This window comes from Mastigoproctus giganteus, chromosome 5 (genome assembly GCF_048544385.1).
Source record: "Mastigoproctus giganteus isolate SK-2022 chromosome 5, ASM4854438v1, whole genome shotgun sequence".
Lineage (NCBI taxonomy): Eukaryota > Metazoa > Arthropoda > Arachnida > Uropygi > Thelyphonidae > Mastigoproctus > Mastigoproctus giganteus.
In genome coordinates, this window is record NC_143579.1 from 114638534 (window position 1) to 114653033 (window position 14500).

General features: G+C 38.4%; 1 protein-coding gene across 1 annotated transcript in view; it reads left to right on the forward strand.

Annotated features, from left to right (window-relative positions):
* mbc (dedicator of cytokinesis protein myoblast city) overlaps positions 1 to 14500 on the forward strand; it is a 966604-nt gene that overhangs the window by 164987 nt on the left and 787117 nt on the right. The window contains exon 9 of the mRNA XM_090373417.1: positions 12300 to 12381. Coding sequence (XP_090229543.1) covers positions 12300 to 12381 — 82 coding nt within the window. The remainder of the gene's footprint in view (positions 1 to 12299; positions 12382 to 14500) is intronic.

Below are 14500 nucleotides of genomic sequence, written 5' to 3' on the forward strand. Positions count from 1 at the left end.
GGATTTATTGGATGATTGTTTTCTACATCAGCATGTTCGGGAGGCAACTAGAGGGAGTAATACTCTTGATTTGATTATCAGCAGTGATTCTTCAGCATTAAGAATCTGCAGATAAATGAACCACTAGGTGGCAGTGATCACAGTGTGCTGAAGTGGGACTTATTCAAAGAGGTAACTACCATTAGGGGTAAAGGGAAGGGTTATTGCTTCCGTAAAGGCGACTACGATGGACTGAGATAGTATTTAAATTCTATACAGTGGGACCGACTGATGATGTTACCAACAGCAAATTCAAAATGGGAAGCATTCAAAGAACTTATCTTGGAAGCTACTAGGCTTTACATACCAACTAAGAAATATTGTTCAAGGTTTAGGCCAAAATGGATGTCAGATGAACTAATGAGGCATATGGCAGAGAAGAAAAATGCATGGGATACTTACAAATTAACACATGACACAGAAGCCTATGATAGATACAAGTTGATATGCAACCAAGTTACAAAGGAGGTTAGGCAGGCGAAGGCAGATTACGAGAAATCCTTGGCAAGAGATGCAAAGAAAAACAGCAAAGAGTTCTTTACTTTTGTAAACTCTAGAAGGAAGAGGATGAATCAGATTGGTCCACTTGATATTGATGGGTCAACTGTTGATGATCCTACTCAGGTAGCTAACAAGCTAAATGAATATTTTGCATTGGCATTCACACATGAGGAGTTATTCAGCGAGGGTAATGCCAGAGGTGTATTCAACTCTAGCAGTAAGCTACAGAATCTTGAAATAACTGGGAGTAAAGTGGAGGAGAAACTGTTGAAGATAAACACAAGAAAGGCACACGGGGTGGATGGGATCTATCCAGTTATATTGAAGGAGGCAGCAAAGGAAGTAAGCAAACCCTTAGCCATAATTATGAGAGCTTCCTTGGACTCAGGGGAGGTACCCATAGACTGGAGATGTGCAAATGTGACCCCAATTCACAAAGGAGGATCAAAGGCTGACACAAGTAATTATAGACCTGTGAGCTTAACTTCTGTTCCAGGAAAATTAATGGAGGCACTGGTTAAAGAAGCACTGCAGGATCATTTAGACAAGACTCCAGTTATAGCTCGGACACAGCATGGTTTTGTTAAGGGGAAGTCTTGCCTGACCAATTTGATCGGATACTATGATGCAGTCACAAAAGAACTGGATGCAGGGAATAGCTTTGATATTATATACTTGGATCTTAGAAAGGCTTTTGATACTGTTGCACATGGAAGACTGTTACACAAATTGGAGCAGTGTGACATTGGAGGCAAATTGCTGCTATGGATAAAGGGGTGGTTGAGGGGGAGAAGACAGAGAGTGGTAATCAATGGATACTGCTCATCGTGGACTAATGTTATTAGTGGAGTCCCTCAGGGCTCAGTGTTGGGTCCATTATTGTTTTCTGTATTTATAAATGATATTGATGATGGTATATCAAGCTTAATGTCCAAGTTTGCAGACGATACAAAGGTAGGCAGGATTGTCAAGGACACTACTGACACTATGCTGCTGCAACAGGATCTGGAAAGGTTGAGCAGATGGGCTGAGAGGTGGCAAATGAAGTTTAATGTTTACAAATCTAAAGTACTACACATGGGAAACAGCAACCCCAGAGCAACGTATCAACTCTGTGGTACTTCATTGACAGTGGTAGAGAATGAAAGGGACTTGGGGGTGGTTGTGCAGGCAGATATGAAGTTCTCTGAGCAGTGCAGACGGGCTGCAAGAGTAGCTCATGGAGTATTGTCATTGATATATAGGAATTTTTCCAGCAGGGATAAGGAGGTGATTATTCCCTTGTATAAGCCAATGGTCAGGCCACACCTAGAGTACTGTATACAGGTCTGGAGGCCTCATTTCAAGAAGGATGTAGAGCTGCTGGAACGAGTACAGAGAAGGGCAACAAGATTAGTGAATGGAACAAAGGGGTGCTCTTACGAAGAAAGGCTTAAGTTTTGCAAATTACAGTGTCTGGATACTAGGCACCAGCGAGGTGATCTGATAGAGGTGTATAAAGCCTTGAATGGTTTGAGCATGCTCAATGCTGATGGGATTCTTCCTCTAGCTCAGAATAATCACCTGAGAGGGCATAAATTCAAATTGAGGAAAGACAGATGTTGGATAGACGTGCGGAAAAATTGCCTTTAGCCAGCGGGTGGTTGGTTGGTGGAACAGACTTCCATCCCCTGTAGTCGAAGTTGATAGCCTAAATAAGTTTAAGGCTCAGCTGGACAGGTATTTTGAACGAACAGAGGTGTGAAGTGGAAGTGGGTTTTTTTTTGGCTGATGCTGCATAAACTTGCTTTCTTGCATCAAATGCCTATGCTAATGGAAGTATCTGTAGAAGAGACACGCAGCAGAAACAGTACGTCTATGAGACAGCGAGTGGAGAGACTTTGTTAGAGATAAATCAATAATTAACCTAACTGCCCTCTTCTGAATGGAATCAAGAAGGCTGAGAGAGGTGTTGGAGGCACCACCCCAGATGTGGGAACAATATTCTGTGGCAGGGCAGATTTGAGATTTATACAGAGTGAGCAGCTCTTTGGAATAAAAGTAACGCCGATAGCGAAAGAGAAAACCAAGTTTTTTAGATGCAGAGAAAGCAATATTTGTAATGTGCTTGTGCCAAGAGAGATTAGAAGTCAGGGTAATCCCCAAAAGAGATATATCACTTTGCCTAGAAATTGGAGTGTCACTAAAGATAAGCATAGGAGCAGAAGAATCCTTTTTGCGAGATATAAGACAAGACTGAGTTTTAGAAGGGTTGAAATCAACTAAGTTGCCTTTGCCCCATTGAAGAATTACCTGAAGATCGGCATTTAAGGAATTAGTAGCAGATTTTCGACAAGTTGAAGCTGATTGAGCAGGACAAGGTTTCTCAAAATGGAAAGTGGAATGCAATGTGCTATCATCAGCAAAACTATGGATAGGATTTCCAGTCAATGGAAGAAGGTCATTGATATACAAAAGGAAAAGAGTGGGGGAAAGAACTGAATCTCAGGGGACACCGGCATTAGTGGAGAAGTTAGAAGACAGAGAGCCATCTACCATCACCCTCAGTGAGCGATCAGAGAGAAAACTGGATAACCAATTACTAAAAACAGTTGGCAAACCATAAGATGGAAGCTTGTTTAGAAGGCCTTTATGCCAAACACGATCGAAAGCCTTTGTGATGTCAAGAGCAACTACTTGTGTTTCACCAAACTTTCCACTGAATTATTCCATAAATGGGTAACATAAACCAGAGTATCACCAGTGGATCGACACTGATGGAATCCATACTGGCGATCGTTGATCAGTAGAAGGTTTCTAAGTAGTTTAAGAGTTGGCGGTTAATTGATTTCTCCATTATTTTAGAAAGAGTAGAAGTAATTGGATGGGAGAGATTTGTCACCCTTTTTAGGAACTGGCTGGATATGAACAAATTTCCAAGCAGAAGGAAAAACACCTTAGGAATAAGAAAGTGAAAAAAGGCGGCAAAGAATAGGAGTAAGTTCAGGAGCACAGGTTTTGAGAACAAGTGGGGAAATACCATCGGGACCTGGAGCTTTCTTAGCATCAAGGTTCGTCAAAATCCTTCTGACATCCTTTTGACGGAAGATTCTGATGTCAACGTGTGCTCAGATCATGTCAGTGAAATTATTCTTGTAGGAATGGAATCCTTTATCCCACATTCCACTTTAAAATATCGTCCTTTATCTAAACCTTGGTTTTCCAATAAATGTGCTAAGGCTGTTCAAGAGAAGAACGTTGCATATCGTAATTGGCTTGTTTCTAATTCTTTAGTTTCATTTTCTGCCTACACCAAAGCTCGCAACAATTGTAAAGAAGTTATTAATCAGTCCAAACTAGATTTTGAACAGGCTAAGAGTAGAAAACTTGGTTCTTGCCCTAATGGTAGCCGAGCATTCTGGTCTCTTGCTAAAGCTATTGGCCGCAACTTTTTCCTATCTCTGCTCCCACCTGTGTCAAAACTAGATGGTTCTGTTGTCACTTCAGCCATGAATAAAGCTGACCTGCTAGCACCCCATTTTTGTTCCAACTCATGTATTAATGATTTTGGTAACACACCTCCCACCATTCCCAACATGCTCCATTCAGTGCCTCCTGTGGTCTTCTGTCAAAAGGATGTCAGAAGGATTTTGACAAATCTTGATGCTAAGAAAGCTCCAGGCCCTGATGGTATTTCTCCACTTGTTCTCAAAACCTGTGCTCCTGAACTTACTCCTGTTCTTTGTGAACTTTTTTCACTTTCTTATTCCAAAGGTGTTTTTCCTTCTGCTTGGAAATTTGCTCATATCCAGCCAGTTCCTAAAAATGGTGACAAATCCCCCTATTGTCCCATTGTAATTACTTCTACTCTTTCTAAAGTAATGGAGAAATCAATTAACCACCAACTCTTAAACTACCTAGAAACTGTCCATCTGATCAAAGATCGCCAGTATGGATTCCGTCAATGTCGATCCACTTGTGATATTCTGGCTTATGTTACTCCTTTATGTACACATTCAATGGAAAAGTTTGGCGAAACACAAGCAGTTGCTCTTGACATCTCAAAGTCTTTCATTCGTGTTTGGCATAAAGGCCTTCTAAACAAGCTTCTATCTTATATTTTGCTAACTGTTGTTTGTAATTGGTTATCCAGTTTTCTCTCTGATCTCTCACTGAGCTTGATGGTAGATGGCTCTCTCTCTTCTAACTTCTCCTCTAATGCTGGTGTCCCACAAGGTTCAGTTCTTTCCCCACTCTTTTTCTCTTGTATATTAATGACCTTCTTCCATTGACTGGAAATCCTATCCATAGTTTGAATTCATGACAGTGCTGGTGATAACACATTGCATTCCACTTTCCATTCTGAGAAACCTTGCCCTGCTCAATCAGATTGGCACCTCCGTAGCCAGGTGGGCAGGAGAAGCCGTGTGTAGCACATGCATCTTGTCCGGGGTTCAAGCCAGTGCCCACCAAATATGGAGGATGTGGAAAGGTCAGCAATTGAATCCCTCATATCCCGGGTGCAATATGGCCTTACTTGCTAATGCTTCTAAAAAAAAAAAAAAGCCAAACCAAACATCAATCAGCTTCAAATTCTTAAATGCCAATCTTCAGAGAATTCTCCAGTGGAGCAAAGACAATTTAGTTGATTTCAATCCTCCGAAACCCAGTCTTGTCTTATATCTCGCAATAAAGGATTCTTCTGTGACACTCCGATTTCTAGGCATAATGATATATCTCTTTTTGGGATTACCCTGACTTCTAATCTCTCTTGGCACAAGCACATTACAAATATTGCTTCTTCTGCCTCTAAAAAACTTTTTTTTCTCTTTTGCTCTCAGAATTACTTTTCTTCCAAACAGCTGTTCAATCTCTACAAATTGTAAATCCTCCCTTCCATTGAATACTGTTTCCACTTTAGGGGTGGTGCCCCAAAACCTCTCTTAGGCTTCTAGATCCACACAGAAGAGGGCAGTTAGGTTAATTAAAGACTCCTCTCTAACAGAGTCTCTCCACTCGCTGTCTCATAGACTTACTGTTTCTGCTGAATGCCTTTTCTACAGATACTTCCATGGGCACTGTTCTTGTGAATCGGCTTCTTTAATTCCCGCTCTCTGTTTCAAAACAGTCCAACACGTGCTGTCACCAGCCAACATCCATTTACTGTCCAACTTCAAACTGACAGAACCAACTTTCCATCTTCCTCATTTATTCATTCAACTGCCGTTTTCTGGAACAACTTTCCTTCATATGCATTTCCTGAAAATTACAGTCTACAGGGTTTGCTTACTTCCTTTGCCGCTTCTTTTCATATAACTGGACAGATTCCATCCACCTCAGGTGCCTTTCTTATATTTAACTTCAATTTCTCCTCCACTTTGCTCTCAGTTATTACAAAATCATTAAGCACCCTACTACAATTTGTTAACCTACTGGCATTTTCAATCCTTAATAACTCCTCATCTGTGAATGTAGATGCAAAATACTCATTCAATTTGTTTGCTCTCAGAGCAGGAACATCAACAGTCGAAACATCGATATCAAGTGGACCAATCTGATTTATCCATTTCCTTTTAGAGTTTATATAAGTAAAAGAAATCCTTGCTGTTTTTCTTAGCATCCTTTGCCAAAGATTTCTCGTAATCTGCTTTCCCTTGCCTAACCTCCTCAGTGACTTGATTACAGACTAGTTTATATCTGCTGTAGGCACCTCCGTAGCCAGGTGGGCAGGAGCAGCAGTGCTTAGCACACGCTTCTTGATTAGACCGGGGTTCAAGCCCATGCCCACCAAATACGGAGGATGCGGAAAGGTCAGGGAATAACCACTGCATATTCATGGAGAAATATGGCCTTAGTTGCTAATGCTCCTAAAAAAAACCAAAACAACAACAAAACAAACAAACAATATCTGCCATAGGCTTCTGTGTCTCCTGATAATTTATATGCATCCCATTCGTTTTTCTTCTCTGCCATGTGTCTCATCAGTTCATTTGAGAACCATTTGGGCCTAAACCTTGAACAATGTTTCTTAATAGTTATGAAACATTTAGTAGCACTTTCTGTTCCACGATTAATTCCATAAATGCTTCCCACTTAGAATTTGCTGTTGGTAATATCATCAATTTATCCCACTGTACAGAATTTAAAAACTGTCTGAGATCACTGTAGTCACCTTTACCCCTGATGGTAATTATATCTTTAAGTAAATCCCACATCAGTACACTGTGATCACTCCCACCTAGTGGTTCCTTTATCTGCCAATTCTTAATACACGAATGATCACTGCTGATAACCGGATAAAGAATGTTACCCTCTCTATTTGCCTCTCGAACATGCTGCAGCAGAAAACAATCATCTAATAAAACCACAAAAGTCTTACTAGTGTGCGAGTGACCAATCCACAAGTTCCAGTCAATATCTGGGAAGTTAAAATCTCCCATTATAAGACATTCTAGTTTATTAGCCCACTCTATTTCTCTGTACAATTGTTCATTGTACTCATTCGCATCATTAGGCCTATAACACTCTCCTACTCTTATTTTTGCTTTCACAGTGCTTATGTGACACCAAACTGACTCAACAGTGCACTCTCTATCTATCTATATCAACTGGATGCACCCCTCCTCCTTTCATATCCTGTCTATCCTTTCTGTACACATTGTACTCCCCAAATTCCAATTCTGCATTCCTGATATCCCAACAATATCTGCCTTTGATGTCTTGACCAACACATCAAATTCATCAAATTTATTTACTATACTCCTAGCATTGGTATACATGCAACTAACCTTATTCTTAGTTACCCTAACACATCCCATATGGGATGTGTTAGGGTAACCCAACTGTAACCCTCCTGTTTCACGATAACTGCCATCAGTTCCTGAAACTCCCAGCACCCCTCGCTCCAGGCTACTGCTTATTCTAATAGAAGTAGTGCAAGAATCTACTTCTATTAGAATCACCTCTGACTGTGGCTACTTTTAACCTTTTAGTCTGTGAATCCCCCCAATCTAGCAGTTTTCTGGTGGACTCACAGATATTTAGGATCGAAACCATTAGTGGTGAAATTGATATAAAAAATTAAAAAATATATTAAACTGTGCATTCAGATATTATATTCAGTAACTGTTTCTTAATATCTGAATTCAGATATTATATTCAGATGGAGTGCAATAGCACACGCTCTTTGAGTAGACCGGGGTTCAAGCCCCTGACTGCTGAATACGGTCGATCTGCCAACCCGCACTGGACCAGCGTGGCAGATTATGGTCCATTTCCCTTAACATGAATTGTTGAGGAGGCTTCCATCCTGCAGTGGGTTGATAATGGCTGCACTTTACTTTTTTATATTCAGTAACTGTTTCTTAAATACAACAATATGTACTCATACTTTACTCATAAATGTAGTATACAATAGGTTGTTGTAGGCATTCTCGTATCCCCGATCATTGTTAATGGGATTGTTTCCTTCCACAGAAAAAGCTGCTTTACTGTTTAGTTCTGGACCACAGGCTGGGGAAACCTTGACCCAGGGTCTGCAGATGAATCCCACCCTTAGCCATTGCCATGGTCCACAATAATAAGCATATGAATGATGCTGGATAGTGTTTATCATCTGGGCTGTAAAAGAAGAGATCCAAAGGTAAGTGGGAGGCGTATCCCACAAAAGAAGAAATGAAAATAGTCTAGAGCAGTGTTTCCCATTCTGTGGTCCATGAGTGTTGACAGTAAGATAGGGCTTTTTTATTTATTTATTACTTATTTTTTATTTTATTTATTTATTTATTTTTTGGTTAGGCATCAATCCCACTAACAGTAATGGGAAATACAGGTATGCCTGTAGCAACCTAATGTATATTACATTGTATTTAAAAATAAAAAAATAGTTATTAATATACAGGTCGAACATCACTAAAAAAAAAAAAAAAAAAATTTTTTTTTTTTTACTTGGGTACTTTATTTCTTGACAAGCCGTGTCGGCCACATACGTGTGATGCTATTACAGCATATACATGAAGGTTGTTTGTGATTAGTTTATTTCAGCGCTCACCGCACGTGCAATAAAACTAATTATGATAAAATAAACTCTCAAACATCGGAGCGCCTCTGTAGCCATGTGGGCAGGAGCAGCAGTGCGTAGCACACGCTCCTTGATTAGACCAGGGTTTGAGCACGTGACCACCAAATACGGAGGATGTGGAAAGGTGAGGGAATGACCACCGCATATCCCCAGAGCAATATGGCCTTAGTTGCTAATGCTCCTAAAAACCAAATAACAACAACAACTCTCAAACATCGCAAAAAATTTGTCAGTATTGTTAGAGATTTTGTGAAAACAAGTTCGTTAGCACGCTGTTTTATCCATCATATTGTGTTGTATTTTTCGCAAGTTTGTATAAGTGTGTTGTAAAAAAAAAAATCTAAAAAAGGAATCGATAAAACAAAATTACTAAGATAAGAGGAACTGAGAGAAATTTCTGGAATTTACAATTAAGCAGATTTAAACTTCTCCCAGACACACCACTGTCGAGTCTTTTCAGAAGTTCAACTTTATCTGTTATGGACAATGTATGGTGTTTGCACTTTACACCACAAGAGGCACTTACTTTATGCATTGGAACCATGGCTGGGGCTAAACATGAGCAGGTTATAATACTAAATGCAGAAAAACAAGTGGGAATGGCTTGCCAGTGTTTATGAGTTCATGCCAACAGCTGATGCTGCAACCAATGCCACCAAAATAGTAGTGGCAGGTCGGTGTGCCGACCTGGGAAATTTGAAATTACATTCGTGGAAATTGTCTGAATTAGCGATGGAACCGGATTACTGGTTCCCGGATTAGCGATGGTCGACCTGTACTTGCATGTATAGTGTAATATGTTTTTGTGGTCTTTTCCTCAGATATATAAGTAATTCTATTTTTTTTTTTTTTATTTCAAATATAAAAGTGGTCTTTTTTGGAGAAAGGCTGGGAAACACTGGTCTAGAAGATCAATTGCTGGTCTTTGGATGCACAAGGAGATACTTGGATTCGTTATGGATGACCAAGTGGTTGCTGGAAGATGGATGCCGTATGGTATAGTTTCTAGAAGGGTCCACATTAGCATTTATTTCTTGTTCTGGGAAGATGCCAATGCCAAGAAAGAGGTCTCACACTGAGCATATAGCCACGGGCCTGCATCAAAATTCCATCTTGGGCTGACAGTCCTGGGATTGTAATTCTGATTACTTTACAAAACAGTCCATGTGATACAATAATATCCATAATTTTTCATATTACAGCCTATTTCAGAAAAAAACAATCCAAAAATACAGAAGTCCCCGACCTACGTAAGAGATACGTTCCAGGACTTCTTACTTCGTCGAGTTTTACGTAACTCTTGAATGACTAGTAACATATTGCTGCTATATTATTATTGACAAACCTGAATTCAGTGCGATACTTGTTTGACTGTTTTCATGCATTCTTATTAGTTTAATTTTCTGATCCAAATCAATCGCTTTCCTTTTCTTGGTAGATTTATTAGTACCACTGTCACTTATTCTCCTCTTAGTTGGCACCATGATAACGGTCAAAATTAATTGCACCATGATAACGGTGCAAGGAAGCCTGAGGGTTATTATTATTAGCCATATGGTGCAAGGAAGCCTGAGGCTTATGCTGCACCAGCTGAAAAAATTTCTGAGTTACCCTGATAGAGAGAGAGAGAAAGAGAAAGGAATCACCAAGAAAGAGAAGAATGATGATATCCAACTCAGGACCCTGGGTGTGCCAAGCCCATACCAGATGTGAGAGGGCGCCTCCATAGCCAGGTGGGAAGGAGCAGCAGTGCGTAGCACATGCTTCTTGATTAGACCGGTGTTCGAGCCCGTCACCACCAAATATGGAGGATGCGGAAAGGTCAGGGAATGACCACCGCATATCCCAGAGCAATATGGCCTTAGTTGCTAATGCTCCTAAAAAACCCAAATAACCAGATGTGAGCCCTTATGCTGCACCAGCCAAAAGAGAAGAAAAAAAAAAAAAAAAAAAAAGAATTTCCCGAGTTACCCTGAGAGAGAGAGAGAGAGTCAAAAGTAGAAGGAAATCACCAAGCAAGAGAAGAATGATGATATCCAGCTCAGACCCTGGGTGTGCCAAGCCCATACGCACAAGATGAGAGGTTGCAAGATAATAGGCACATTAATCTCCCAATGATGACTTTCGCTACTTATCGCTTATTTACAACTTGCAAAATATATATTTTTTACATATTCTAATTATTATTTGAATTTTGTGATTTCTGGTTGAATTTTTTTTTTTTTTTTTTTTAATTTGTCGTCTTAAAGTGTCCCGGTTAATCCAATCCTGGTAAATCGGGAGTATTCTGTACTTTATAAATTTATATTGTTTTGGAGAGGTGGTATGAGGAGTGTGAAAAATTTAATTAATCATATTAAAATATGTTTATTTGATTAATATGTGAATTCAGTTAAAATCACAGCATATATGTATATGGCTGTTTATTAGTTAGTCTGAAAGGGACTCTTAAAATATTATTGTCATTAGTTGAGGCATATGATGCAAGAAAGCAAGTTCATAGTTCATATAGCATCAGCCAAAAAAAAAAAAAAAAAAAAAAAAAAACTTTCCCATTTCTCCCATCCAGTCACTCCAAATGTTTGTCTAGTTCAGCCTTAAATTTATTTAAGCTATCAACCTTCACAGCAACAGCTGTAAGTCTGTTCCAGCAATCAACTACCCGCTGGCTAAAGGCAAACTTCTGCACATCTCTTCTACAACTGTCTTTCATCAGTTTGAATCTATGTACCCTGAGGTTCTTAATCTGAACAAGAGGAAGAATCCCATAAGCATTGAGCCTGCTCAAACCTTAGACACCTCAATCAGATCACCTCGCAGGTGCCTAGTCTCCAGATGCGGCAACTTGCAGAACTTAAACCTCTCTTGGTCAGTGCACCCCTTTGTTCCTCTCACCAATCTTGTTGCCCTTCTCTCTACTTGTTCTACAACTCTGCATCCTTCCTAAAATGAGGCTTCCAGACCTGTATGCATTACTCAAGGTGTGGCCTGACCATTTCCAGGGACACAGGGATAATCAACTCCTTGTCTCTTCTAGCAAAATTCATATATATCATTGACAAGACTCGGTGACGTGCTCTGGCAGCCCGTCTGAACTGCTCAGAGAACTTCATATCTGACTGCACAACTACCCTGGGTCTTTTTTATTCTCCACTTCCCTGAGTATAGAACCACACAGTTGGTACATTTCTCTTGGGTTATTGCTATTCATATGCAGAATTTGCATTTGCCAATGTTAAACTTCAGTTGCCACTTCTCAGCCCATATTCCTAACTTTTCTAGATCCTGTTGCAGTAGCATACTGTCTTTACTGTCATTAACAACACTGCCAACCTTTGTATCATCTGCAATTATTACTTGTATTCTATCAGTATTTGTTCTAGAAAAGCAGAAGGGGTAAAAGAAAATCAAAGGAAAGATTTGGAAAAGATGGGATAAGTGGAAAAAAGAGAAAAAAGAAGAAAGGGCCGTTGGTAGGATAGATAAGTTGAAATTTCTGATATAAGATGGATCTTCTCTTTCCCTCTGGGAAAGTTATTTTTAGGAGTTCTGCTTTCAGAAGAGCCATATTATATTTTATTAATTGTGAATACCATAAACGCTTTATCAAGCCATTCCTTAAAATTTTATATTTTAATTTAAAATAAACTGTATTATTGTGTCTTTTCTAATTTTATTATTTTTTTTTTAATTCTCTTAGTGAAAATTATCTTGTGAAATGGGGTAAAGAAGGCTTAGCCAAAGATTTAGATCAGTTGAATAACCTTAGGGTTCTTTTTACAGTAAGTTTATTTATTTATTTTTTCATTTTGTGTCACTAAGAGATAGAAGAAGGAATATTCATAAATGTACCAGTTGATTTTTTTAGGATTGATTATACAAGTCATTGTCATAGGGTTTTAGACACATGAGCGACTTAAACCATATTGCACTATTGTTTGCTGTCTTTACAAAAGTATATTCATGTGCCAATATGCTTCTTGTGCAGGCTGCAAAAAAACTTGGAATAACTCACTGGAGAAACCCTCCACCAGAGACTGGCTAACTAGTCTCATTTGAAAAGAGGACTTTAGAAATTCCTCCAGTCATAGTTGAGAATTAAACCCAAACTTCTGCAAATGAGGCAAAACTAAAAGTTCAAAGTTACACGCAAGAAACCCACGTGCCACCATGTTATACCCTTTCTCACCAGAATTATTTCAGTTTATGGTTGTTTTTGAATGCATGTTACACATTTTTATATGGTTTATACCTTTTCTGTGTAAAATTTTATATTTATATGCAGTTACTATGTATACATATTCTTACCATCTGTACTGTAAACAATGAGCAAGAGGGAAAAAAAATACAGCAACGTTTCAACGAAAACAGAAAAGGTTTTTATGAAGATAGTTTCCACATGGGTCCAGACATTGACAGAATCAATAAAAAAAAAAAAAAAAAAAAAAAAAGCGATTATCTGTTAAGTAGTTACAGATTTAATTGAAAAAGGGTACATACAATGTTTAAAATAACAAAACAGGAAGCCCCCCCCCACACACATCCTCCTCCAGTTGCAAAATTAGCCATGAAAAATGGAATGGTATTGCTGTGGATGATTGATTTCAATAATTTTTATTTTTTTTAAAAATTTATTGAAATAAAATCGTATATATTTTGCTACTAAAACTTTTATGCTTTAATAGTAAGACAGCCACATAATAAGCTTGAAAAGGTTAAGTATTGACAGTTTATTGCTTTTATGAATTTGTTAGATGAAAATGTGCATGCTGTAGTGTACGACACACTTTTCTACAACCATATTGTTTTTCTGTACTGTTATGGATGACGATTGTACAAGCTCTGGCTGGTTTTTTTTACATTCCTTGAAAGAATCATTCAAGTCAAAAATAAATTTTTACCATAAAATCTCTGATACAGTGTGATCTGATCAAGGGTCAGGATCACATTATATCAGTTTTCATGGGAAAAATTGTATATAAGTCCTAGATTTTATGGGGATATCATAGTTTTTATGGAAAAAAAATTGTATCTAGGTTCTTGTTTTTATTGTATGTACGTCCTCAAAAAACAGTTATATTTCTATAGTGAACTGCTGATAGGAAGCCAATCACTTTTGCTTCTAATATGATCCCTCTGAAAGACCAGACCAAAGAGATGCACAAAACTTAAATATAGTCAAGATTCTACTGCCAAACAAGAAAACTAAATTAAAAATGTAAATTTTTGTGTTTTAATCTAAATAGACCAACCTAAAGTGAAGAGGAAATAACAAAGTTAATGAATAAACAGTACCATTACATATTTTACAGGTAAAATTTTGCACTTATTAAACAGATAAATGTTAGGATTGCACAAAATAAAAAAAGTGGGAAAGGGCTTAACCACAAAGAATATTAAAATGAAAGAGGGCGATGAACAATAACCAAAACACATTAAATAAACAGACTGTAAAAAAAAAAACAGTAAACAGACTATATTATCCAAATCAGCTATGCATAATCAGACAATGACACATGTGGTATTATAGTTTTGGATGATATAAAGTGTTGTATACAAAGGTCTTGCTTTTGCAGTCCAGTAACTCTCTTGCAGAGTTCCTCCAGCTTTGGCCTTTAGACATTCATTTTCAGTTAACAGGTCTGTCATAGCTTTGTCAGTTACCCTTATTTCTAGTATTATAATGTGCACAACAATTTCAGTGAATTTGCTCCAATTCTTGTTACCAAAAAATAACTGAATATTCCCTCCCCCACCTCCCATTCTCCTACTATTTCATTTTAATTTTGTTGTTGTTAATATCTATATGCTTTAATACCCGGTTTGTACTTTTAGATCTAGGTTGCGAAAGCGTTAATGATTCCTCACCATATGCTGTGCACTTGATAAACTTATATTTTC